The sequence below is a fragment of the Hypanus sabinus genome, chromosome 29 (assembly GCF_030144855.1).
Source record: "Hypanus sabinus isolate sHypSab1 chromosome 29, sHypSab1.hap1, whole genome shotgun sequence".
Classification (NCBI taxonomy): Eukaryota; Metazoa; Chordata; class Chondrichthyes; order Myliobatiformes; family Dasyatidae; genus Hypanus; species Hypanus sabinus.
This window is the reverse complement of record NC_082734.1, coordinates 20810215-20836276: the sequence shown is the minus strand read 5'-3', so window position 1 is coordinate 20836276 and position 26062 is coordinate 20810215. Positions and strand designations below refer to the sequence as shown.

The following is a 26062-nucleotide window of genomic DNA, read 5'->3' as shown; positions in this document are numbered from 1 at the left end:
ACTGCCCACTCTCTCCACTTCTGATCCCTCTATGAGGATTGGTATGTGTTCCTTTGTCTTACCCTTCCTGAAGTCCACAATCAGCTCTTTGATCTTACTGACGTTAAGTGCAAGGTTGTTGCTACGGCACCACTCCACTAGTTGGTATATCTCGTTCCTGTACGTCCTCTCGTCTCCATCTGAGATTCTGCCAACGATGGTTGTATCATCAGCAAATTTATAGATGGTATTTGGGCTATGCCTAGCCCCACACATGGGTATAGAGAGAGTAGAGCAGTGGGCTAAGCACACACCCCTGAGGTGCACCTTTGTTGATTGTCAGTGAGGAGGAGATATTATCACCAATCCACACAGACTGTGTTCTTCCAGTTACGAAGTCGAGGATCGATTTGCAGAGGGAGGTACAGAGGGTAAGGTTCTGTAACTTCTCAATCAGGATTGTGGGAATGATGGTATTGAATTCTAAGCTATAGTTGATGAACAGCATCCTGACGTAGGTGTTTGTGTTGTCCAGGTGCTCTAAAGCCATGTAGAGAGCCATTGAGATTGCATCTGCCATTGACCTATTGTGGTGATAGGCAAATTGCACTGGGTCCAGGTCCTTGCTGAGGCAGGAGTTCAGCCTGGTCATGATCAACCTCTTAAAGCATTTCATCACTGTCGATGTGAGTGCTACTGGGCAATAGTCATTAAGACAGCTCACATCATTCTTCTTGGGCACTGGTATAATTGTTGCCTTTTTGAAGCAAGTGGGAACTTCTGCCTGTAGCAGCGAGAGGTTGAAAATGACCTTGAAATCTCCTGGTTGGGTGGATCTTTCATTGATTCTTATTCATGCTTATTATTCCAGAGATTTACTGAGTATGCCCACAAGAAAGTACAACTCAGGGTTGTATATGGTGACATATATGTGCTTTGATAATAAATTTACTTTGAACTTTGAATTTTGTATAGTTCTATGTATTCCGGAAACAACAACACCAGGGACTGCGGAGGTACGAAGGGTGTGGGATGCCCCACATTTAGTGCTTGTTGTGCTGTGTTTGATCTGCCTCTGAGTGCTCTTCCCTCTTCTAGCCGAATGCACAGTGATGGGAATTCCCAGTGTCTCCACTAACCTCTCTGGTTTTGGCTGTTTCATGGAGGAACACATCACAGACCCTGCAGTCTATGGTGAGAATCAGTGATCGATGCTGTCTGAGCCGTCATCAGACCAAGGTCACCCCGCCCTCCTCGTCTCTGACTCTTTAGCCCTGGCATCCCTTTCCTCAAAATCAGATGTTTGGATACAGTATTTAGGTTTGGTCAATTAATCTGACCAGATGTGGGAGTGGGACTGACAGCAAAATGAAACTCTTGGCAAAGTCATCAATGGGCACTAACCAAGTCTGCTTCAGAATTTCAAAGCAACCGGGAATGCCTATGGTTTTCCTTGGGAGGCAAGTTGTATTGAATATACTGATCTTTTTCTCCCAGGGATCTACATCTTGGATCGTCGCTTTAAGAGTCCGGACGAGTGTTGCAATCAGCTCACCTCATTTTTGTACAGCTTCTGTCAACAGTCCCGACGCCAGAGAATCATCCAGCGAAATCGAACCGAGCGCCTCTCCGACCTGCTGGATTGGAACTACCTTGGCCGGGTAAGGAGAGCTTTGAAAAGAGCCATGTAGAAGTCACAGGGAGAGTCCAGTGACAATGGGAGTGATGCACCATCAATAACTCTCGGAGACGGGAGGCAAATGATAGGCTCTTATTAGCAGCAAAACGGAGCACAGCATCTCAGAGACTGAGGGGGGAGCAGTGCCCCAATCGCCTTTATACAGGGGTCTGTGGGGGGAGCCACAGGAGCAGTCAGCAGAGGTGCGTGTCCAGACAGATATACTTAGTTTACCACAGGGAGGCTGCTTATCTCCACAAGATTAGGCATAAGGCTGGGTCAGGAATTAGTTACAAAGCTGATGCCCATTCCCCTCTGCAGTTTCTTGAGTCCCTCAAGTGTCAACGTTTAAACTGGAGAAGCTTGACTAGCCCCTTTCGTAATGGGTAACAACGAGATATGTGTCCAATGTGGGTTCATGCTCAGTCCCATCAATATGATCTGCAGGAAGTGCTGCGGAGGTTTGACAGATGGTGGACCGGTTCGTGAGAACTGTAACCCTTTAGATAAAATGATTGGGCTGCATCAGGATCTGACCTCCATGGGAGAGTGGGTCCATATTGAGAAGATTACTTTTCATATGCTTTCTGCCTGTGGCCAAGGAAGGGAACCACTGTGTGGGATAGGTAGATACGTTATTGATCCCAAAGGAAATTGCAGAGACCTGACCTGAGTTAGGATCTGTTTATCAAAGGGATTGAAATATCTAGTCCTATGAACTCAAACACTTACACCACCATCCTATCTCCTATACTGAACCAGTTTTGAGGTATTGGATCCCATGAGCTCTAACCTTTCAGACCAGGGGTTCCCAACAGTCCCCTCGGTTAATGGTAGGGGTTCATGGCATTAAAAAGGGTTGGGAACCCCTGTTTTAGACCAATCATTCATGTGGGGCCTTGTCAAAGGCTTCAATGATGTCTGTAATACACATTAACCACATTACTTTTGTTAATACATTTAGCTACCTCATCAAAAGCAACTCAATTAAATGAGTCAGACAAGATCTACCACCAACAAATCTTTCCTGATTATTGATATCAATTATTGATTTATTATTGTCACATATACCGAGATACAGTGGAAAAACTTTGCTCTGTGTGACATCCCTCCAAATTAACTCATCATAACAGTGCAATGAGATAATATAAGGGAAATCAATTACAGAATGCAGAATAAAGTGTTTCAGTTACAGAGAAAGTGCAGGGCAGGCAACAGTAAGGAGTAAGATCATCAGATTCAGGATTAATATCACTGGTATATATGGTGATATTTGTTGTCTTTGCGGCAGCAGTACAATGCATTATGTAATAACAGAAGGGAGAAAGGTGAATTACAGTAAGTATATACCTCCTTTCTGATGGTAGCAGTGAGAATAGGGCATGTCCTGGGTGATGGGAGTCCTTAATGATGGAGGTGCCTGAATGAGAAAATGTCCCGAATAGTACAGAAGCTAGCACCCATGATGGAGCTGACCAAATTCACAATATTCTGCAGCTTATTTCAATCCTGAAATTTCAATCAGACCCACAACACCCCCTCCCATACCAGATGCAGCCAATTAGAATGCTCTCCATGGTACTTGTGTAGAAAGTTGCAGGTGTCTTTGGTGACATACTAAATCTCCTCAAACTAGAATGTCTAATACCAGAGGGCATGCACTGAAGGTGAGAGGGGGATGTGAGGGGTGAGTTTTTTTTACTCAGAGAGTGGTGGATGCCTGGTATGGTGGTACAGGCAAATACATTAGAGGCTTTTAAGAGACGTTTGGATAGGCACATGGATGTCAGGAAGATGGAAGGTCATGGTGTATGTAGTGTTCTCGCTTGGGTGTAATGGAACGCCAAACTAAACACCAAGGTAAACCGTAGTCAATGAAAACAAGGTCGCAGTAAGATTAACCATTTACTGTTCACTCTTCCACATCAACGTATGGTGAAAACTGTTGATAAAACAATACAAGATTTGTACAGTATTTGTTTCCTTCTTGATATCACATTTACATCGTAAATACTTGCAAGAGTAAAACTACAACAACTACATTACATTAAAGTGCAGCATACAGTCAGAATCTACCTACACCATTGACTGCTTTAAATACACTTCAACACAAACTATCTGCAACTCTTTAACTAACGAAAACATAAACCTTATCGACCGTCGTTACTTTTAACAGGATCGGCGTTAACACTTTAATTCAACATATCGATTATCTCATGACTTACGGCGTTGCTCCCACTATGTTTCTAGTGCGTAGAGAGAAAACCTTTCTTGCACTGGACTCGCACATGTGTGGCTCCCTCCTTCCCGTTTCTCCAAACCGGTATTTACCCACAGGATGCGGCGAAACCGGATGTGACATCATCGCATGCCACGATATATCACAGACAACGAATTTACTTTAAACAATCCTAACTTTAACTAAAATGCTAACAAACGAATTACTAAGCGAAAATATTATAAACTAAATAACTGCCATAAAGGCAACACACTCCCCGCTTGACCTTCGTAAGGTCACAATGAACATAATACAAACTTCAGTCTCTAATCAGTCCTTAGGTAGAAGTAGAATGACTTCTGTAACTGGCCTTTGGTAAATTTTCACATCGCCTTGGTCGGTAGTTTTCAACTCAACCTTCCTGACATGTCCATCCCTGCTAGGGAATGTAGCAGTGATTCTGGCCATTGGCCAGCAGTTGCGGGCGATTTGCTTGTCCCTGAGCAGGACTAAATCTCCAACTTGAAGATTCCTGCAGGATTCTGTCCACTTTTGTCTGTGTTGCAACAAAGGTAGATATTCCTGTCTCCAACGAGACCAGAACCGATTTGCCAGAGCCTGGACCTGTCTCCATAGCTTTAAGTACAAATCCTTATCGCAGAAGTCCCCTGGTGGAGGGGGAGCTCCTGCCTTTTGCGTAAGGAGCATTGATGACGAGAGTATGAAGGGGTTTTCCGGGTCAGAAGACACAGGTAGGAGTGGTCGTGCATTTATAATGGCTGTGACCTCTGCCATTAGTGTGCACAGTACCTCGTGGGTCAATCGGATGCGTTGCTGCATCTCAGGTTTCCTTTTCAGGGTTTTTTGCAAGGACGTAAACTGCTTGACTGCCTGCTCTTTGTTGTTTGGTAAGCACTGGCGTGGTTCTCTGAAAGGCAGTGGGGCAACCCCATTATTTGCTTCATCTCTGAAGACCTTGGTGTCCTTTGTTTTTAAGAAAATGGCATCTTGATCTGATGGAACAAGTTTATTATCATGCTCAGTTTGAGTGAAGACTGACTGACCCAGCGTCTCATCAGTTACTTTACGTTTGTTAAAGCCTTGTCGTGCTCCCTTAATACACGTGACACTTGTGCAGGGTTGAAAAATTGAATGGCGGCCACTCTCTAGCACATTGGTCTTGAGTGTGCTAACCGTCGGTTTGTGTACATTGCCAGGGCACACCTCTCCTATCACCACCCAGCCCAGATCCAGGCGTTACGCAAAGGGGGCGTTATGTGGTCCATTGACCTGCTGCCTGACCTTGTGCACCTGAAGAACATCTCTTCCTAATAGCAGGAGTATTTCTGCTGTTGGATCCAGTTCTGGGATGTGTTTGGCGATGTGGTGGAGATGTGGCTGGTGTAGCACTGCACTTGGCGTCGGGATCTCAGTGCGGTTCTTCAAAATCTCATTGAACTCTAAGAGTGGAGGGAGACAGATGACGACTTTACCATCCAGGGACTCGAGCTGGAAGCCTTCTGCCTTCCTTCCATAAGTTTCCATGTCGCCTGAGCAAGTTCTAAGGTAGTATGGGAACTGCTCACTCTCAATGTTGAACAAGTTAAAGAACTCTGGACTGACTAGTGAGTGATTGCTCTGGTCATCCAGAATTACATAGGCTTTGATGGCCTTGTCTTTGGCTCCCTTAGGGTACACCTTCATGAGGCAGATCTTTGAACAAGAACGGCTTGACTGAGCTTGACCGCAAACTTCTGTGCAGTTCGAGCTGACAACAGTTGTCCTGGAGTGAGCCTCTCCTCCCCGCCATCCTGTTGTGGGGGTGAAGGAGTGTTGTCGGTTTGCGGTGACAGGCCGGGATGCATGGCCCCATTGTGATTAGTGCTATCACATTCCGGACACTTCACGGCGATCGTACACTCTCTAGCAAAGTGAGAGGTTGAGGAACAGCATTTAAAACATATTCTTTTCTCCTTGAGAAGGGTCATCCTCTCTTCAAGGGGTTTTTCCCTAAACGTTCTGCATTTTCTGAGGGGCTGGGGTTTGTTATGCAATGGACAATTCTTGCGAGGGTCGTTGTTAGTTGTAAAGACTTCAGTCTTAAGCACTGAGACAGGTTTATTAATGTTGAAATTATTCAAAGAGGATTTATCTGGCTTGGTGTAAATTGTACTGCTTCCTGGACCCATGATGCTAGGGTCGTTTCGCTTCTTCGCCTCCTTGCGTACAAACCTAGTGAAATACTCAAAGGGAGGAAATCGACCATTGTGGTCTTCTTTGTACTCTGAGGCAACAGACACCCACCTGTCCTGCAGCCCAAATGGAAGTTTGTCCACGATTTGTCTAATCCCGGATGGAGTATCTAGGTATACTAGACCAGTTGAGTAGCCATCTTCTTTGGCGCCTTGAATCTCCATGAGTAAATCTCCGAGCTCCCTTAACTTAATGTGGTCCTTGGCTGACACCTTAGGAAAATTTTCCAGACGTCGGTATAGCGCCGCTTCAATAATTTCGGGGGCCGCATAGCCCTCCTGAAGTCTCTCCCATGCTTTGCTTAAGGCTAGCTCGGGGTTGTTGATGTACACTGAGCATATGCGTCTCACCTGTTCGCATGATTCTTTTCCCAGCCATTTCGCTATAAGATCCAACTCTTGGGTTGCTCTGAGCTGGACTCCGTCGATAGCGTTGGTGAATGTGGAGTACCATGCACGGTAATTTTCAGGTTTATCGTCGAACTGGTACAGTCCCGAAGTGACGAGATCTCGTCGGTTCAATTGCAAGTGGCATGCGGCCTGGGGAAATATGTCGGTGGGTATATGACCGAGGGTATACATCTGTTATGGAATTTGCTGTTCTGAATTCAGCCTTTGCCTCTCTTCTCGCCAGATCTGGTAAGTTTGGTGTCGAGAAGTATTTGTCATCTGCCCTTTCGTTCTTGAATTCATTGCAGAGTTGCAAGGGTAAATTGTCTTCCTCGGATGGATGTGATGCAGTTGGGTCTCTCTGAGACTCCTCATGACGTGGGGCATGAGCGTATAAGTATGGAGAGGAAGAACGAATCTTCCAGTCTATTTGAGATTGGACATAGTCGCTTGTGCGTTCCAATCTGATCTTTTCTGAAGTAGATTTTATGTCAACCAGATCATGCATTTCTTCAGCATCTTCTATTAACTCTGCTTCCACCCTGGCAACTTCTGCTTCTCGGTGTAGCATCAGCACTTCTAACTCTGACGCTATCCTTGCCCTTTCCAACTGTTTTTGGTTTCTCTGGCAGCCGCTTCCTTCTGGTTTTCAGCTTCTCTGGCAGCTTTTTCCATTCAGTTTTCGGTTTCTCTGGCAGCCGCTTCCATTTTCAATTTTGCTTCTCATTTGGCGTAGCGCACTCGTACCTTGGTGAATTCTGCTTTAGCTCTTGCGTGGGCGACCTTACTTGATGATGCCCTACTGCCCCTGTCGCTGGATGGCAACAATTTGATGTTGGATCAAGTTGTCATTGTAGCAATTGAAACACCTGATAATGCCGCCTTTTCACTGTAGTGTTCTCGCTCGGGTGTAATGGAACGCCGAACTAAACACCGAGGTAAACCATAGTCAATGAAAACAAGGTCGCAGTAAGATTAACCATTTAAATGAAAACTGTTGATAAAACAATACAAGATTTGTACAGCGTTTGTTTCCTTCTTGATATAACATTTACATCGTAAATACTTGCAAGAGTAAAACTACAACTACGTTACATTAAAGTGCAGCATACAGTCAGAATCTACCTACGCCATTGACTGCTTTAAATACACTTCAACACAAACTATCCGCAACTCTTTAACTAACGAAAACATAAACCTTATCGACCATCATTACTTTGAACAGGATCGGCGTTAACATTTTAATTCAACATATTGATTATCTCATGACTTACGGCGTTGCCTCACTATGTTTCTCATGCGTAGAAAGACAACCTTTCTTGCGCTGGACTCGCACATGTGTGGCCCCCTCCTTCCCGTTTCTCCAAACCGGTATTTTCCCACAGGACGCGGCGAAACCGGATGTGACGTCATCACATGCCATGATATATCACAGACAACGAATTTACTTTAAACAATCTTAACTTTAACCAAAATGCTAACAAACGAATTACTAAGCGAAAATATTATAAACTAAATAACTGCCATAAAGGCAACACAGTGTAGGTAGGAGGGATCAGTGTTTGGTTGTTTTTGATTTGCCATTTAGCTGGTTCAGCATAACATTGTGGGCTGAATGGCCTGTTCCTGTGCAGTACTGTTCTATGTTCCTAATGAAATATAGCTGCTGTCGTGCCTTCTTTGTAGCTGCATCAATTGTTGGGCCCAGGATAGATCCTCAGAGATATTGACACTCAGGAACTCGAAATTGCTCACCCTTTCCACTTCTGATCCTTCTCTGACAGGTGGTTCTTCCCTCGTCTTACCCTTTCTGAAGTCCACAATCAGTTCTTCAGTCTTACTGACATTGAATGCAAGATTATTGCTGAGAGACCACTCAACTAGCGGACGTATCTCGCTCCCTTACGCCCTCATCACTGTCTGAAATTCTGCCAACAATAGTTGTGTCGTCAGCAAATTTATAGATGGCATTTGAGCTTTGCCTAGCCATATGGTCATGGATGTAGAGAAAGTAGAGCAGTGGGCTAAGCACACGTCCTTGTGGTGTACCAGCGTTGATTATCCAAACTGCAGACTTTGGTCTTCCAGTTAGGAATCAAGGATCCTGTTGCAGAGGAAGGTCAAGTTGTTTACATTATTGTACTAGTTGGCCATTCAGTAGTCGTATAACAGTGGGATCGAGCTGTCCTTGAGCCCTGGTGGTACGTGCTATTGGGCTTTTGTATCTGCTACGTTGGGATACATGAAATGCTTCAGGATTGTGTCTGTCAGTGATATTTCATCAACCCTCTCTGCCCTCATAATTTTTTCAAGCTGCCTCTGCACTCTATCCTCTTGAAGGGCCTCTCCCAGTTCACTGGACCTACGATTTGTTTCTGTATCAAGTCCTCAAGGTCCTTTAATCCAGAGTCCATAAACTTGCTGTCCTTACCCTTCAGTCTTGTGGGAACATGATAGCCCAGAGCTCTCACTACTTAACTTTTAGAATACTTTTGGAGGTAAATTTCCCAGCAAGAAGCCACTCCCAGTTTACAATGTCTCAATTCTGTCTCATGATTTTGAAATTGAGCTTTGTTTAGTTCAGATAATTAGTTTTTGGACTATTCCTGTCCCCTTTCATCACCATTTTGAAACTTACTGATTTAAGGTTTGTAGAGAGGAGTGTCAGGGTGGAGATAATAATCTACTAAAGGAGATGTAAGCGCTCCTCCCCTTCGCTTGCCTACAGGTTACCCTTGGGCAAGGTGTAGCACCTACTTAGCCCCCAATCAGGGTCACGTGAAGGCATGGGAGCAGGTGGTAGATGGTTTTATGAGCAGCTGGTGCACATCACAAGTCCTGGTTATGTGACCACTGACGCCAGGCAGGCCATCTCTGAAGAGTATTGATAATGGCTGGTGTCATCCATCTTGTAAGGACACTGTCCAGAAGGTGGCAATGGCAAACTACCTTAGTAGAAAATTTGCCAAGTTCAATCATGGTCAAAGACCAATCACCTCTGTCTTACAACACAGCACATGATGATCATGATGTGAAGAGTGTGCCAAAAGGAAGGAATGGTATGGATGCTTAGAATGAGGGGTAAATAGAGAGAAAGAGAGGGAAGGGTGATTGGGGGAGTGGGCAGGCATGAATGGACGGGGTGAGATGATGTGTGAATGGACGGAGGAATGAGAGGGCTGTTTTTCCCTATTCATTTAAACTGTGTATTTACCCTTTTCCTTTCAGTATTATAATCATGCCAGGCTTCTGGCTCTTGCCAAAGCTTTTCCCACTGAATTCAGCCACAACGTGTTTGGAGTTTCAACTGTAAGTAAACAAAATAAATTAATAAAACTGCACTGGGAAACAGAGAATTTTAAGGAGGAAAAAATCTTCCCCTCTCCCAGATATTATCCACACTTACCATGTCAGTGGTCAGAGATGGTATCTTTCCAATAAACAATAAAACATTCATCTCCCATTGTCTTCCATGTGTAGGTATGTCAATCAGTTCCTGCCCTTCTTTCCCTACTTTTCCATCTGGTCTCTCATCTCCTCTCCCCCCAGATGCTATCCTTTCCCCCTCCCAGTGACACCCCATCCTAATACCCATGAATAGCATCCCCATTCACAGATTCCTGTTCTCCTTTCCCTATCCTCAAATCCTACATCTACGTCTCCTAACTCTTTCACTTTTCATTCCCAATGTCTCTCTGTCCCTTTACTGAATCCAGTTTGAGTTTGTTTTTCACTCTTCCCAGTCCTTTCCCGTTGTCCCTAGGATCTGTTCTCCTACTCAACCCCCATCTTCCCAATCCCTACATCCCTATCTGCCAATCCCATTTCCTCTTCCCTTATTTACTGCATTCCCCAATTTCTCTGTAGTCCAGTAGCTCTGATCTCCTCAATCCCAATTCCCCATTCGCAGCTCCCTTCCCAAGCTTGGGGTTGGAAGCAGAAGAACTTTGGAGATAGATAAAGTAGTGTTGAAACTCGGTGATGCAGGAGTTTCAGTAGTCAGTAAAACGTTTCATACAAGTTCCAGTCACCAAGAGATGCTGAACGTTCTGGAGGTGGAGGAGGGTAAGCTTTAAGTCATACTCTGGAATAAAGATAAGCAACTGGTTAGGATTCTGCAGATGAAAAATTTCAGTTGCCTGGCTCAACTACATGGAACATTAGAAATTTCATCTTCCAGGCAACATGTATTCAGGAAGTAGAGGGAGGCTGATGTGACCTTTAGATTATGTTAGTCCTGGAGAGGTGAAATTGAGATATAGTTGAGTCATACAGCACAGAAACGGGCACTTCAGCAACCCCCTACCCAACTCGCATACCCATGCCAACCAATCTAATACACCGGACAACAAATTTTTTTGAAAGTGTTGCTTCCTCAGATTTAATTTTGTTTTTTATAGACTACTTTAACTCAAATATAATTTCATACTGCATGTATCGCATAGGAGTTTGGAGAAAAACTAGTTGTTATGGAATATAATGTGTTTAATTGTATAATGGTGCAGATGCTTTGCTAAGCTCAACTGAGCTAAAAATGTTCTGTTGATTATTTTCACTTGTACTCAGTATATTGAGTTTCTGACTTAAATGTCCAACAGTAATCAGCCAGCATTGATGGATTCCAATTGCCCTGATACTGTTTCTTCACAACCACAATGTCCTGGTGAAACCTTTCACTGTGCTCGTCACTGACAGTTCCAAGACTTGCAAGGTGAAAGTCTAAATGGGAATGCAGAAAATGAACCTTTAGTGACATGTTGTACTTTATAGTTTTGTATCCTTGAAGCATGTTGTCAACTGGCTGCATGTAGTTTGGTGCTCTGTAGTCGCCAAGAAAAATCTCAACACCCTTCAATGCATTCCATACAAGTTTCTCTGGTCCCTCGACAAGTTCTCGACTGTCCAACAAAAGATTTTTGTTGTGGACCAACAAAAATCCCTTCCTTAATTATGGCATCAGTTACTCTGACTTGGATTATGAATTGAAATGATAAATATAGACTATTTCAAACACTAGCGTGTGTGTGATAGGGAAATATTGTGGTCATGCACAATCAGTAGCCAAAAATCCATAAGATACATCCAAAGGTATTCACAAAGCAAGATCTTTGTTGTCCAGTGTAATTGGCCACTGTTGAACTAGATACTTCTTAAATGCACTGGGACTCTCTGCTTCCTCAGCCAGAGCATTCCTGATTCCAGCCTCTCTTTAAGTAAATACATTCCTCCTTAGGCTTCTCCTCCAAGGCTCTCCCCCTTACCCAAGGAAAACAAGACCAGCTACTCCAGTTTCTCGTAACTACATGCTTCATCCACCCATAGCAGGCTGATGAATTCTCTTGAGACCTTCTCCAGTGCAGTCATGTCCTTCTATGGCCAAAGAGCCTGTAATGTGCTGCACTATTCTATGTTCCTGTGGTATAACCGACAGAATCTCACACAGCATGGACACACATAACCGAACTTCAACAAAGTCTTCTATAACCTTCCAGCTTTCATATTTTACCTCCAGCAGATGGAGTCAAACATTTCATGTATCTTCTTCATCACCTTATCTCTCTGTACCCCTACCTTCAGGGATCTTGTATGCCAAGCTCCTTCTGTTCCTTGATACTTCTGAGAGTCCTACAGTTCACCATGTATGTCCTGCACTTATTGGTCCTCCCTTGTACTTATCAGGATTAAATTCCATCTGTTGTGTTCTGCTCATTTTAACAACTGATCAATATTTTCCTATAAGCTGAGCCTGTCCTCTTCACAATCAACAACAACCAATCTTCATGAAATCTGTAAACTTGCAAGTCATTTCTCTTACATTCATTTCTCCATTATTAATGTAAACAGCAAACAGTGATAGCCCCAACACCAGTCTACAAGCAGTTTTGAGCTGCAGTAAAGACATGCTGACTCTGGAGAAGGTCCAGGAAAAGTGCACGAGAAAAATGCCAGGAAGGAAAGGATGACATTAACCAGCTCCTGTCTTCTGGTGCCTCACACATGGCTAGGGGAGATCAAATGAATCTTCTGCCAAGTCTCCATAGATCTCTTCCCTCCCACGCACCCAAGGGTGCACTCGGTCGGGTCCCTGGGATTTATCTGCCTTTATGCACCCCAAGACAGCCAGCACTTTATCTTTCTTAATGTCATCAACACAAAAGGTTCTGCAGGTGCTGGAGGAACTCAACAGGTCAGGCAGCATCTGTGGAAAGGAATAATTTCAGACTGAGACCCTTCAATTCTTTATTCCTTTCATAATGTCAAAATGTTTCACAATATTACTGTCTCTCCCCTGGACTCACTAGCTTCCCTGACCTCCAAGGTAAATATAGAGAGGTATTCACTAATGACCTCACCCATCTTCTGTAGTTCCACATATAGATAACCACACTATATAACCATATAACAATTACAGCACAGAAACAGGCCATCTTGGCCCTTCTAGTCCGTGCCAAACGCTTACTCTCACCTAGTCCCACCGACCTGCACTCTGCCCATAACCCTCTGTTCCTTTCCTATCCATATACCTATCCAATTTTACTTTAAATGACAATATCGAACCTGCCTCTACCATTTCTACTGGAAGCCTGTTCCACACAGCTATCACTCTCTGAGTAAAGAAGCTCCCCCTCGTGTTACCCCTAAAATGTTGCCCCTTAACTCTCAACTCATGTCCTCTTGTTTGAATCGTCCCTACTCTCAATGGAAAAAGCCTATCCACGTCAACTCTATCTATCCCCCTCATAATTTTAAATACCTCTATCAAGTCCCCCCTCAACCTTCTACACTCCAAAGAATAAAGACCTAACTTGTTCAACCTGTAACTTAGGTGAAACCCAGGAAACCCAGGACACTGATCATTAAGAGACTTATTCTCTCCCTAGTTACCCGTTTACTCTTAATATAATTACAGAATCTTTCAGGGATCTCCTGTGCCTGGTGATTAGCATTGTACCCAGGTCACCAGACCCACTGCACAGTCAGTTGTCCAACTTCTCTGAGAGACTTCTGAATGTCTTCTCCGGTTTCCCCCCCTTCCGCTACAAGTTCCACAAGCAAGTCTGGAAGGGAAGCTTGGGAAACAATTCATCAGTGTGGTCAGTAACCCAGTTTCCTCTCAGGATTCTTGCATTTCCCCACTCTGTTTGTAGCAGACAACGTGCTGCAGCTGTTGCGTTCTAGAGCACAGCTGACATGTTGCTATGATGCACTCCCATCTGGAATAACCAGAGGAATTTCTTTGCTGAGTGCTTGGAATTCGGAGAGTGCTGAAGGCAAAGACTCACACTACATTTAACAAGCTTCTAGGTGTGAAACTGAATGACCAAGGGGCATTAGGCCAACGACAACATGCTTTAAACAGATGGGTAACCAATGATCATTACGGCCATGATGGGCTTTTCACAGAACATAAAATAGTACAGCACGGTACAGGCCCTTCAGCCCACAATGTTCTGCTGACCCTTAAACCCTGCCTCTCATATAACCCCTCCACCTTAAATTCCTCCATATACCTGTCTAGTAGTCTCTTAAACTTCACTAATCAGCCTCCACTACTGACTCAGGCAGTGCATTCCACACACCAACCACTCTCTGAGTAAAAAACCTTCCTCTAATATCCCCCTTGAACTTCCCACCCCTTACCTTAAAGCTATGTCCTCTTGTATTGAGCAGTGGTGCCCTGGGGAAGAGGCGCTGGCTGTCCTCTCTGTCTATTCCTCTTAATAACTTGTATACCTCTATCATGTCTCCTCTCATCCTCCTTCTCTCCAAAGAATAAAGCCCTAGCTCACCTTTGCTTTGCTTTCAAAAAGGAGCTAGATAGGTATCTTATGGATAGGGGAATCAAGGGATATGGGGACAAGGCAGGAACCGGGTATTGATAGTAGATGATCAGCCATGATCTCAAAATGGTGGTGCAGGCTCGAAGGGCCGAATGGTCTACTTCTGCACCCATTGTCTATTGTCTATTGTCTAGCTCCCTGAATCTCTAATCATAAGGCAGCATGCTGGTAAATCTCCTCTATACCCTTTCCAATGCTTCCACATCCTTCCTATAGTGAGGCGACCAGAACTGGACACAGTACTCCAAGTGTGGCCTAACCAGAGTTTTATAGAGCTGCATCATTACCTCGCGACTCTTAAACTCTATCCCTCGACTTATGAAAGCTAACACCCCATAAGCTTTCTTAACTACCCTATCTACCTAAAGGCAAGTTTCAGGGATCTGTGGACATGTACCCCCAGATCCCTCTGCTCCTCCGCACTACCAAGTATCCTGCCATTTACTTTGTACTCTGCCTTGGAGTTTGTCCTTCCAAAGTGTACCACCTCACACTTCTCCGGGTTGAACTCCATCTGCCACGTCTCAGCCCACTTCTACATCCTATCAATGTCTCTCTGCAATCTTCGACAATCCTCTACACTATCCACAACATCACCAAACTTTGTGTCATCTGCAAACTTGCCAACCCACCCTTCTACCCCCTCATCCAGGTCGTTAATAAAAATCACAAAAGGTAGAGGTCCCAGAACAGATCCTTGTGGGACACCAGTAGTCACAACTCTCCGATCTGAATGTACTCCCTCCACCATGACCCTCTGCCTTCTGCAGGCAAACCAATTCTGAATCCACCTGGCCAAACTTCCCTGGATCCCATGCCTTCTGACTTTCTGAATAATCCTACCATGTGGAACCTTGTCAAATGCCTTACTAAAATCCATGTAGATCACATCCACTGCACTACCCTCATCTATATGCCTGGTCACCTCCTCAGAGAACTCTATCAGGCTTGTTAGACACCATCTGCCCTTCACAAAGCCTGATCAGACCATGATTCTCTAAAGGCCCATAGATCTTATCTCTAATAATCTTTTCCAACAGCTTTCCCACCACAGACATAAGGCTCACTGGTCTATAATTACCTGGACTATCCCTACTACCTTTTTTGAACAAGGGGACAACATTTGCCTCCCTCCAATCCTCCGGTACCATTTCCGTGGACAATGAGAACATAAAGATCCTAGCCAGAGGCTCAGCAATCTCTTCCCTCACCTCATGGAGCAGCATGGGGAATATTCCATCAGGCCCCGGGGACTTATCCATCCTAATGTATTTTAACAGCTCCAACACCTCCTCTCCCTTAATATCAACATGATCCAGAACATCAACCTCACTCATATTGTACTCACCATCATCAAGTGCCCTCTGTTTGGTGAATACCGAAGAGAAGTATTCATTGAGGACCTCGCTCACTTCCACAGCCTTAAGGCACATCTTCCCACCTTTATCGCTAATCGGTCCTACCTTCATTCCTGTCACCCTTTTGTTCTCGGGGTTTCCCCAATGCCTTGGGGTTTTCCTTTACCCTACTCGCCAAGGCCTTCTCATGCCCCCTTCTTGCTCTCCTCAGCCCCTTCTTAAGCTCCTTTCTTGCTACCCTATATTCCTCAATAGACCCATCTGATCCTTGCTTCCTAAACCTCATGTATGCTGCCTTCTTCCACCTGACTAGATTTTCCACCTCACTTGTCACACATGTTCCTTCACCCTACCATTCTTTATCTTCCTCATCGGGACAAATTTATCCCTAACATACTGAAGAGACCCCTAAACATCAACCACATGTCCATAGTACATTACCCTGCAAAAACATCATCCCAATTCACACCCGCAAGTTCTAGCCTTATAGCCTCATAATTTGCCCTTCCCCGATTAAAAATTTTCCTGTCCTCTCTGATTCTATCCTTTTCCATGATAATGCTAAAGGCCAGGGACTGGTGATCACTGTCCCCCAGATGCTCACCCACTGACAGATCTGTGACCTGACCTGGTTCATTACCTAATACTAGATCTAGTATGGCATTCCCCCTAGTTGGCCTGTCAACATACTGTATCAGGAATCCATCCTTGACACACTTAACAAATTCTGCCTCATCTAAACCCTTGGAACTAATCAAGTGCCAATCAATATTAGGGAAGTTAAAGTCACCCATTGAAAACAACCCTGTTATTTTTTCACCTTTCCAAAATCCAGAATACCCCCAGTAGAGTAACTGCTCCCTTCCTGTCCCTGACTTCCACCCATTCTGACTCAAAAGAGGATCCTGCTACAGTACCCACCCTTTCTGTAGCTGTAATAGTATCCCTGACCAGTAATACCACCCCTCCTCCCCTTTCCCCCCTCTCTATTCCTTTTAAAACACTGAAATCCAGGAATATTGGGAAACCATTCCTGCCCTGGTGCCAGCCAAGTCTCTGTAATGGCCACTACATCATAATTCCATGTATGTGTCCAAGCTCTCAGTTCATCTCCTTTGTTCCTGATGCTTCTTGCATTGAAGTACACACACTTTAGCCCTTCTATCTTACTACCGTTACACCCTTTATTCTGCTTCCCTTTCCTCAAAGCCTCTCTATGTGTTAGATCTGGCTTAATCCATGCATTTCTACCACTGCTCTATTGCTCCGGGTCCCATCCCCCTTGCAAATTAGTTTAAGCCCTCCCAAACCATGCTAGCAAACCTACCTGCAAGATATCACTCCCTTTTGAGTTCAGGTGCAACCCATCTAATCTGTACAGGTCCCACCTTCCCCAGAAGAGATCCCAATTGTCCAAAAATCTAAAACTCTAACCCCTGCACCAGCTCCTTGGTCACGCATTCAACTGCCATTTCCTCCAATTCTTACCATCACTATCACGCAGTACTGGCAGCAATCCTGAGAACACCACCCTTGAGGTCTTGTTCTTCAGCCTTCTACCTAGTTCCCGAAACTCACACTTCAGGACCTCATCCCTCTTCCAGCCCATGTCGTTGGTACCAAATGTATCACGACTTCTGGTTGCTTTCCCTCTCATACCAGGATGTCGTGCATCCAATCAGAGACATCCCGGACCCTGACACCCGGGAGGCAACAAACCATGCGGGTGTCCTTCTCACGTCCACAAATCTCCTGTCTGCTCCCCTGACTATAGAGTCCCCAATGACGACAGCTCTCCTCTTCTCTGTCCCATCCTTCTGCACCACAGGGTCAGACTCAGTGCTAGAGGCCCTGCCACCATGGCCCACACCTGGTCGGTCGTCCTCGCCAACAGCATCCAGGACAGTAAACTTATTATTCAGGGGAATGGCTACAGGGGTGCTCTGCACTACCTGCCTACTCACCTTCGCTTTCCCCCCTCTGACTGTTACCCAACGATCTGCTTCCGGCAGCCTAGGTGTGACTACCTCCCTGTAGCTCTCATCTACGACTGCCTCATTCTCCCTTATGAGTCGAAGGTCATCCAGCTGCTGCTCCAGATTCCTCACACGGTCTTCCAGATCGCCCAGCCGCAAGCACTTCTGGCAGATGTTACTCTGCGGGAGAGGGGAGTTCCCCCAAGACTGCCACATCTCACAGGAGAGGCACATCACCGTCCCAGGAGGCATTGTAAAGCCTAACTGGGCTCGCCCTCTGCCTCTTCTCATCAAAGCCTCTTCTCGTCAAAGCCTCTTCTCGTCAAAGCCTCAAAGCTCCACTCCTTCATTGGCCCACTCACTCATGAGTGTACTGTACTACATGAGTCTATAATGGAATTTTTGATGCATAAAGCTAATTAATGTAATTACCTATATCTGAAATAGTGACCAATTATCATTGTACTTTGTTTCAGGTTTACCACATCTCAGATTTATCATCATTCCCTGTGTCCCCGGCCTTGTCTGTCCACGCCACTTCTCACTACAGAAACACTGAAGATGAACTATACACGGAGGAAGGAGAGGCTGAGAAAGATCGTTCAAGTATCAAGCTGCAGTCCGAAATGGACTTCCTCCCTGATCTGAACAGAAGTATCATGGAATCCATTGTGGCATCAACCAATACCAGCGTCAGTAGCTCCAGAAGATCCAGCAAGCCTATCGATGGCAACACCTCTGCCCATCCCACCATACCCACTGAAGCCACCAATTTTACAAATCCCAGCAGCTGGAGTAATCCCAATCCCACAAATCCTAATCCTACTAATTCCACCAAATTTGCTGATCCCAGCAGCCCAAGTAATCCCACCAACCCTGCCAATCCCACCAATCCCAGCAGCTCAAGTAAACCCACCAATCCCAGCAGCTCAAGTAAACCCACTAATCCCAGCAGCTCAAGTAACTCCACCAATCCCAGCAGCTCAGGCAACTCCACCAATCCCAGCAGCTCAAGTAATCCCACCAATCCCAGTAGCTCGAGCAACTCCACCAATCCCAGCAGCTCAAGTAAACCCACCAATCCCAGCAGCTCAAGTAAACCCACTAATCCCAGCAGCTCAGGCAACTCCACCAATCCCAGCAGCTCAGGCAACTCCACCAATCCCAGCAGCTCAAGTAATCCCACCAATCCCAGTAGCTCGAGCAACTCCACCAATCCCAGCAGCTCAAGTAAACCCACCAATCCCAGTAGCTCAAGTAAACCCACCAATCCAAGCAGCTCAAGTAATTCCACTAATCCCAATAGCTCGAGCAAGTCAACCAAGCCTGGTGGGATCTGACAATCCTCGTGTGCCAAGTAAGTCCAAAGAAACCAGGGAAGGTTCACACCAGCACATTGTGACCACTCTCCTCCTTTAACCTGAACTCCATCTGAATGGAATGAGGAGCAAAGTACAATTTTCAATAAACTATGGTGCTGACCGGTGCAACTTTCCCTTGGCAATTGACCATCCTTAATCAGACTAATCCAGAGCCAATGCAATTTTGGTTCAGTTGATGTTGCATGAGTTTTAGCATTGGCGTGGGAGGTCTGCTGATGTCACCGCGGTTTGATGTTATTCCACTCTCCATCAGTGTGATGGTTCCAGTTTGGCTGAGGCTAATTTCTCGATAGTTATTGTGAATCCACAACCCTGTCTCCAATGAAATGAGCTCGGGGAATCTTTGTACACCCCTGGTCTGTCTAACGGTCACCCATACTACCCCTGCCTACACTGGTCATGTGGCTCTCAGCTCGGTAGGTGCTCTGTAGAACTGCTTGGGCTCTGCACACTGGAACTCCAGCTATTCTGACCGGCAACACTTTCTGGATGTGTGGTCGCCCAGGAGGCAAGCTGCACCCCGGAGCTTCACACGACACAACAACTGAGACTCTGGTGTTTTTCCATACCCCTATTTCCCAGAGGATAATCACTTTCAAATCAACACTTCCTTTACATTAAACAAGAGAAAATCTGCAGATGCTGGAAATCCGAGCAACACACACAAAATGCTGGAGGGACTCAGCTGGCCGGGCAGCATCTATGGAGAAGAGTAAACAGTCGTTTCCAGCAGAGACCCTTCATAAGGACTCACTTGATGAATGGTCTCTGCCCAAAACACTCTTCCGTAGATGCTGCCTGGCCTGCTGAGTTCCTCTAGCATTTGTGTGTGTGTGTGTTGCTTCCTTTATGCTAGGTTGTTGCAATTAATACCATTTTAAATGGTTGCTGCTTTCTTCTTTACTTAATGCTATTTAGTTATAGTTATTAGCTGTTATTATTTCACAGAGGTACATAGCTAACTGATAAGCAAGGGGTGGGAAGTTGCTGTGGGTAGCTGGAGTTGATTAACGTCAATTCATGGTCTTGTTGGACGGTAGAACAGCCTCAGTCTATTCCTGCCCCGAGTCCACAAGCTTCTGTGTACCAGCTGCCACTAATGTGAGCTGGGGGCTTGGCAATCCAGATGAACTACAGCAGTAACTCTTCGTCCCCAGTCAGGCTTCTGGACCCAGCAATGAGCCCACCTTTGCTGAGCTATCTCACCTCTTTGCTGGCTGAGGGAGTGGAGAAAGGTGAAAGAGCCTGTGGTGTCATTTCATCCCCAGCAGCTGCATAACAGAAGACTCCCTGATCTACGGGCTGTTCCCGGGGACGCACGCAGAGACGAGCATCAAATTTGGGGCCGACCAAAGAGCATCTGATAGTCTACCAGCACGCTGAGATGTCCATGGCAGAATGCTGCCGACTGGCACATTATCGGCTGCAGGATTACGTGCTAGACGCACTGAAACCACAAGGTAGGGTCCTTCCACTGGAGAGGGAGGGGCTGGGTGGGGGAGAAAGCCCCTCAATTATTGTAGTAGATAGTGCACCACCCTAGGGTGCCTCATGAGTGGCAGCAGAACTGTTAATATGTATGAATGTAACCATGTGTGAAAAGAATGAAAAGGCATTGAACTGTTTATTCTTGTAAATTTTTTTATTACGAATAAAGTTTATTTTGTTTTAAAACTGAGCCCATCATTTCACATCGTCGCCATCTACAGGTTTCTTTTTCAGATTTGCTGCATCTACAGAATTTCCCTACTGAGAAACATACAGTGCGGGTGTGGTTTACACAGGGTAAATGCAGAGGTCTCAGAAAAGAGGGCATTATGGGGGAAAATGGATGCACCCACTTGAGTCTGAGATGAAGAAGGGTTTCTTTCCTTCAGTGCTGGTTGTGTGTTTTCAGAATTCCTTGCCACAGTCCTTGATGACATTTAAGGCTCAGGTAGAGAGATATCTGATCAGTGAGGAAATTGAGGGTTATTGTGAAAGGGTACACAAGGAACATGGATTCCAATATCGCTCCTACAATTCTGATTTAAAAGCTCCAGGACCTGGGCCTCTGTACCTCCCTCTGCAACGGGATTCACGCCTTCCTAACTAGAAGTTCACAGTCTGTGCAGGTTGGAAATAACATCTCTGTGCCGACAATCAACACTGGCACACTTCAGGGATGTGTGCTTAGCCCATTGCTCTACTTTCTCTACATCTGTGCGGCTAGGCACAGCCCAAATGCCATCTATAAACTTGCTGACGATACAACCATTGTTGGCAGAATATCAGATGGTGACGAGAGGGCATACAGGAGTGAGATATACCAGTTAGTTGAGTGGTATCTCAGCAGCAAGCTTGCACTCAACATTAGTAAGACCAAAGAACTGACTGGGGATTTCAGAAAGGGTAAGACGAGAGAATACACAACTATCATCATAGAGGAATCAGAAGTGGAGAAAGTGAGCAGTTTCAAGTTCCTGGAGGAGCTCTGAAGAGTTCTCTGAGTATCTCTCAGGACCTAACCTGTACCCAATGTGTTGATACAGCTATGAAAAAGACAAGACAGTGGCTATATTTCGTTAGGAGTTTGAGGAGATTTGGTATGTTACCAAAAATCACTAGCAAATTTCTACAGATGTACTGTCGAGAGCATTTTAACTGGCTGCATTACCGTCTGGTATGGGGGAGGGGGGCTACCGCACAGGATTGAAGGAAACTGCAGAGAGTTGTGAAGTTAGCCAGCTCCATCGTGAGCATTACCCTCCAGGGTATCCAGGTCATCTTCAGGGAGCGGTGCCTCAGAAAAGAGACTTCCATTATTAAGGACCCCCATTCAACGATTCAGGGAGTTTCTTCCCCTCTGCCATCTGATTTCTGATTGGACATTGAACCCATGAACACTACCTCTCAATTTTTTATTTCCTAATTATTGCCCTATCTATTTAACTATTTAATAAATATACTTACTATAATTCACAGTTCTCCTTTTTCTCTCTATTACTTTGTATTGCATTGTACCGTTAACAAATTTCATGATGTATGCTGGTGATAATAAATCTGATTCTGGATGGTGGATCAGCCATGACCCTTTTGTGCGGTGGAACAGGTTTGAGGGGCTGGGTAGCTTCCTGCTCCCCTTTCTTGAGCTCGTCTAGCAGGTTCCTTGACGGTACGGGGTTGTTGGTGCCCTCTGAATGCAAGCTGGCATCTTAGATCCACAGTTACCAAGCACAGGAATGTGACAATGTCAGCAAGAGGCAAAAATCTGTGGGTATCATGGAAACTAGCTCAGGGATATCTCTGTTCCTCCAGTCAACTTACAAAAATAAAGTGACATCAGTTGGATTGCATTCTGCCAATTAACAGTCTACAAGCATTCCCTTTCACACAGCATTTCTCTGCTCTGAAACGGAAATTTCAGAGTATGACAGAGCTAAGGTGAGTGGGAGGACAGATGATTGGGAAATTTTTAAGGAACAACAGAACTTAACTAAAAAGGCAATATGGGGAGAAAAAATGAGGTACGAACACAAGCTAGCCAGGAATATAAAGGAGGATAGCAAAAGCTTTTTTAGGTATGTGAAGAGAAAGAAGATAGTTAAGAACAATGAATTGGGTGAAATTGTTGTGGGAAACAGAGAAATGGCAGAAGAATTTAATAAGCACTTTAGATCTGTCTTCACTAAGGAAGACACAAGCAATCTCCCAGATGTGTGAATGGGCCAAGGACATAGGGTAACAGAAGAAATGAAACAGATTGACATTAGGAAGGAAACAGTGATGAGTAGACTGATGGGACTGAAAGCTGACAAATCCCCAGGTCCAGATGGTCTGCATCCTAGGGTACTAAAGGAGGTAGCCCTGGAAATTGCGGATACATTGGTAATCATTTTCCAATGTTCCTTAGATTCAGGATCAGTTCCTGAGGATTGGAGAATGGCTAATGTTATCCCACTTTTTAAGAAAGGAGGGAGGGAGAAAACTGAGAACTATCAACCTGTCAGCCTAACATCAGTAGTGGGGAAGATGCTAGAATCAATTATTTTTTTTATTAGTTTTTTTATACATTTTACAGATTTAAAAACCCCAAATCACAATGAGGAACATTAATACAGTGCAAAATTAAGCATACAAAGAATCCATTATTAAAGATGAAATAGTGGCATATCTAGATAGCAGTGATAGGATTGGGCTGAGCCAGCATGGATTTACCTAGGGTAAATCATGCTTGACTAATCTATTTCGAGGATGTAACCAGGAAGTTAGACAAGGGAGATCCAGTGGATGTAGTGTACCTCAATTTTCAGAAGGCATTTGACAAGGTCCCACGTAGGAGATTGGTGGGTAAAATCAAAGCTCATGGCATTGGGGGGAAGACATTGACATGGATAGAAAACTGGTTGGCAGATAGAAAGCAAAGGGTAGCGGTGAATGGGTGTTTGTCGGAATGGCAGGTGGTGACTAGTGGGGTGCCACAGGGCTCGGTATTGGGACTACAGCTGTTTACGATTTACGTCAATGATTTAGATGAAACCATTGAGAATAACATCAGCAAGTTTGCTGATGATACTAAGCTGGGTGGCAGTGTGACATGTGATGAGGATATTAGGAGAATTCAGGGTGACTTGGATAGGCTGGGTGAGTGGGCAGATACTTGGCAGATGACGTTTAATGTGAATAAGTGTGAGGTTATCCACTTTGGGAGTAAGAACAGGAAGGCAGATTATTATCTGAATGGTGTAGAGTTGGGTAAGGAAGAAATACAAAGAGATCTAGGAGTCCTTGTTCATCAGTCACTGAAGGTGAATGAGCAAGTGCAGCAGGCAGTAAAGAAGGCTAATGGAATGTTGGCCTTTGTTACAGGGGAATTGAATACAAGAGCAAGGAAATCCTTTTGCATTTGTACAAGGCCCTGGTGAGACCACACCTGGAGTGTTGTGTACAGTTTTGGTCTCCAGGGTTAAGGAAGGACATCCTGGCAGAGGAAGTACAGCGTAGATTCACAAGGTTAATTCCTGGGATGTCCGGACTGTCTTACGCAGAGAGGTTAGAGAGACTGGGCTTGTACATGCTGGAATTAAGGAGATTGAGAGGGGATCTGATTGCAACATATAAGATTATTAAGGGATTGGACAAGATAGAGGCAGGAAATATGTTCCAGATGCTGGGAGAGTCCAGTACCAGAGGGCATGGTTTGAGAATAAGGGGTAGGTCATTTAGGACAGAATTAAGGAAAAACTTCTCCCAGAGATTTGTGGGGGTGTGGAATGCACTGCCTCAGAAGGCAGTGGAGGCCAATTCTCTGGATGCTTACAAGAAGGAGCTAGATAAGTATCTTATGGATAGGGGAATCAAGAGATATGGGGACAAGGCAGGAACCGGGTATTGATAGTAGATGATCAGCCATGATCTCAAAATGGTAGTGCATGCTCGAAGGGACAAGTGGTCTACTTCTGCACCTATTGTCTATTGAAATGTCAGATTGACAGTATCTCTGGGCGTTGTCACACAGCAGCTTCCTCACTGAGGAATACCTCCCTCAGGGAGTGTGGCAGGCCACAGATCTGCTGAATGAAATCTCCCTGCCTTGCTCGGGATCCAAAAGCCCCCAGTTTGGACCAAATCAGCAACCTCCTCATTCTTAGCTGTAGTCATGGTTTGTACCACACTTGCCATGTGTTATCTGTCACTGCCACGGAGCCTGGGCACTCTTGTAGGTGGGCAGCTGAGAGGAAGATGGTAATCACGAACATGAGAATGCACACGTTCCAGCCAACCAGGGTTCCTTTGTAATTGTGTTTAATATCTCTTCCTTTTGCTTCAGTCTTGTCAGGTCTTGATCGAATCACAGTGCTCCCTGCTTAGTCCACGTTCTGGGGTAGAAGATTAGTGACTTAGTTAGATGTTGTTAAAGGACCAATTTAGTTCTAGGTTATTGCTTTCCAGCCGCGGTGGCGGCATTAGTTTTTAGTTGGTTGAGAGCTTTTAGTTAGCAGCCCTGTTGGCCTAGTGTTTATTATCTTCCTTTGTTCTTATTAAAGTCAAGTCATTTAACTATATACATGTATATAACATATATAACCTTATAATGTATACAGAAACAAGACGATGTTTCTCCGAACCAGGGTGTAAAGCACAGTATTACACATAACACACAATAATTTATGAAAGTAGGATAAAATCTACAGATAAATCAGACATAAATAACAAACTAAAGTGTATTATTATTAAATATTGTATGGTAAGGAACAGGTTAACCAGTGACACCTCGAATACGACGCGGCTGGGAGTTCAGAAGCTTAACGGCCTGAGGGAAGAAACTGTTTCTCATCCTGACCATTCTTCATCTTACATTGGAGTCTCCTGCCTGGATGGATGGGCAGGATCATTAATAATACTAAGGGCCCTGTGTACGCAGCGCTCCTGATAAATGGTCCTGATGGGAGACCCCTATGACCTTCTCAGCTGTCCTCACAGTCCCTTGTAAGGATTTCTTGTCCGATGCTCGGCTGCTCCCGTTCCAGATGGAGATGCAACTCAATGGTGCTCCTGCAGAATGCAGTCAAGATGGAGGGCCGAGGAAGCCCTGCTTGCCTCAATCTCCTTGGGAAGTGGAGGCACTGCTGTGCCTTCTCGCTCAGGGTGTGTGACCAGGTTCAAAGATTCATTTTATTATCAAAGTAAGTATGCAGAATACAACTCCGAGATTGGTCTTCTTATTAAAATGTAGCGCTGTTCATTCTGGGTCTATGTCTCCCTCTCTGCGCTTGGGCCATCAATGAACTGCCAGTGGTTCAGAAGTCACAATAATTAAAAAACATTTAAAGGTAGAACAGTAACTTCTGAGGAGAGGTGGACAGAACTATGAGGGGTGTAGGTGGGGGAAATGCAAGCAGACTTTTTGCACTGAGGTCGGGTGGGAGTACAACCAGATGTCATGGGTTAGGGGTGAAAGGTGAAAAGTTTAAGGGGAACATGAGGGGAAGCTTCTTCACTCAGAGGG

At 45.0% G+C, this 26062-nt stretch overlaps 2 protein-coding genes across 2 annotated transcripts in view; one reads left to right on the top strand and one right to left on the bottom strand.

The window, feature by feature from the left end:
- LOC132383105 (glycogen [starch] synthase, muscle-like) overlaps positions 1 to 20641 on the top strand; it is an 84554-nt gene extending 63913 nt beyond the window's left edge. Inside the window, exons 13-16 of the mRNA XM_059953901.1 lie at positions 1078 to 1173; positions 1477 to 1640; positions 9746 to 9826; positions 18169 to 20641. Coding sequence (XP_059809884.1) covers positions 1078 to 1173; positions 1477 to 1640; positions 9746 to 9826; positions 18169 to 19032 — 1205 coding nt within the window. The 3' untranslated portion in view covers positions 19033 to 20641. The remainder of the gene's footprint in view (positions 1 to 1077; positions 1174 to 1476; positions 1641 to 9745; positions 9827 to 18168) is intronic.
- On the bottom strand, positions 4149 to 8400 carry LOC132382772 (uncharacterized). Its single transcript, XM_059953227.1, has 2 exons — positions 7792 to 8400; positions 4149 to 7443 (listed from the first exon to the last, which is right to left on the bottom strand). Exon 2 carries the CDS (start codon positions 6707 to 6709, stop codon positions 5576 to 5578), a length of 1134 nt encoding a protein of 377 aa, XP_059809210.1. The 5' UTR covers positions 6710 to 7443; positions 7792 to 8400; the 3' UTR covers positions 4149 to 5575.
- Positions 20642 to 26062: the final 5421 nt, after the last annotated feature.

Excerpts from the sequence above, each read along its gene's own strand:
- LOC132382772 (XM_059953227.1), bottom strand. The coding sequence starts at position 6,709 with ATGTATACCCTCGGTCATATACCCACCGACATATTTCCCCAGGCCGCA.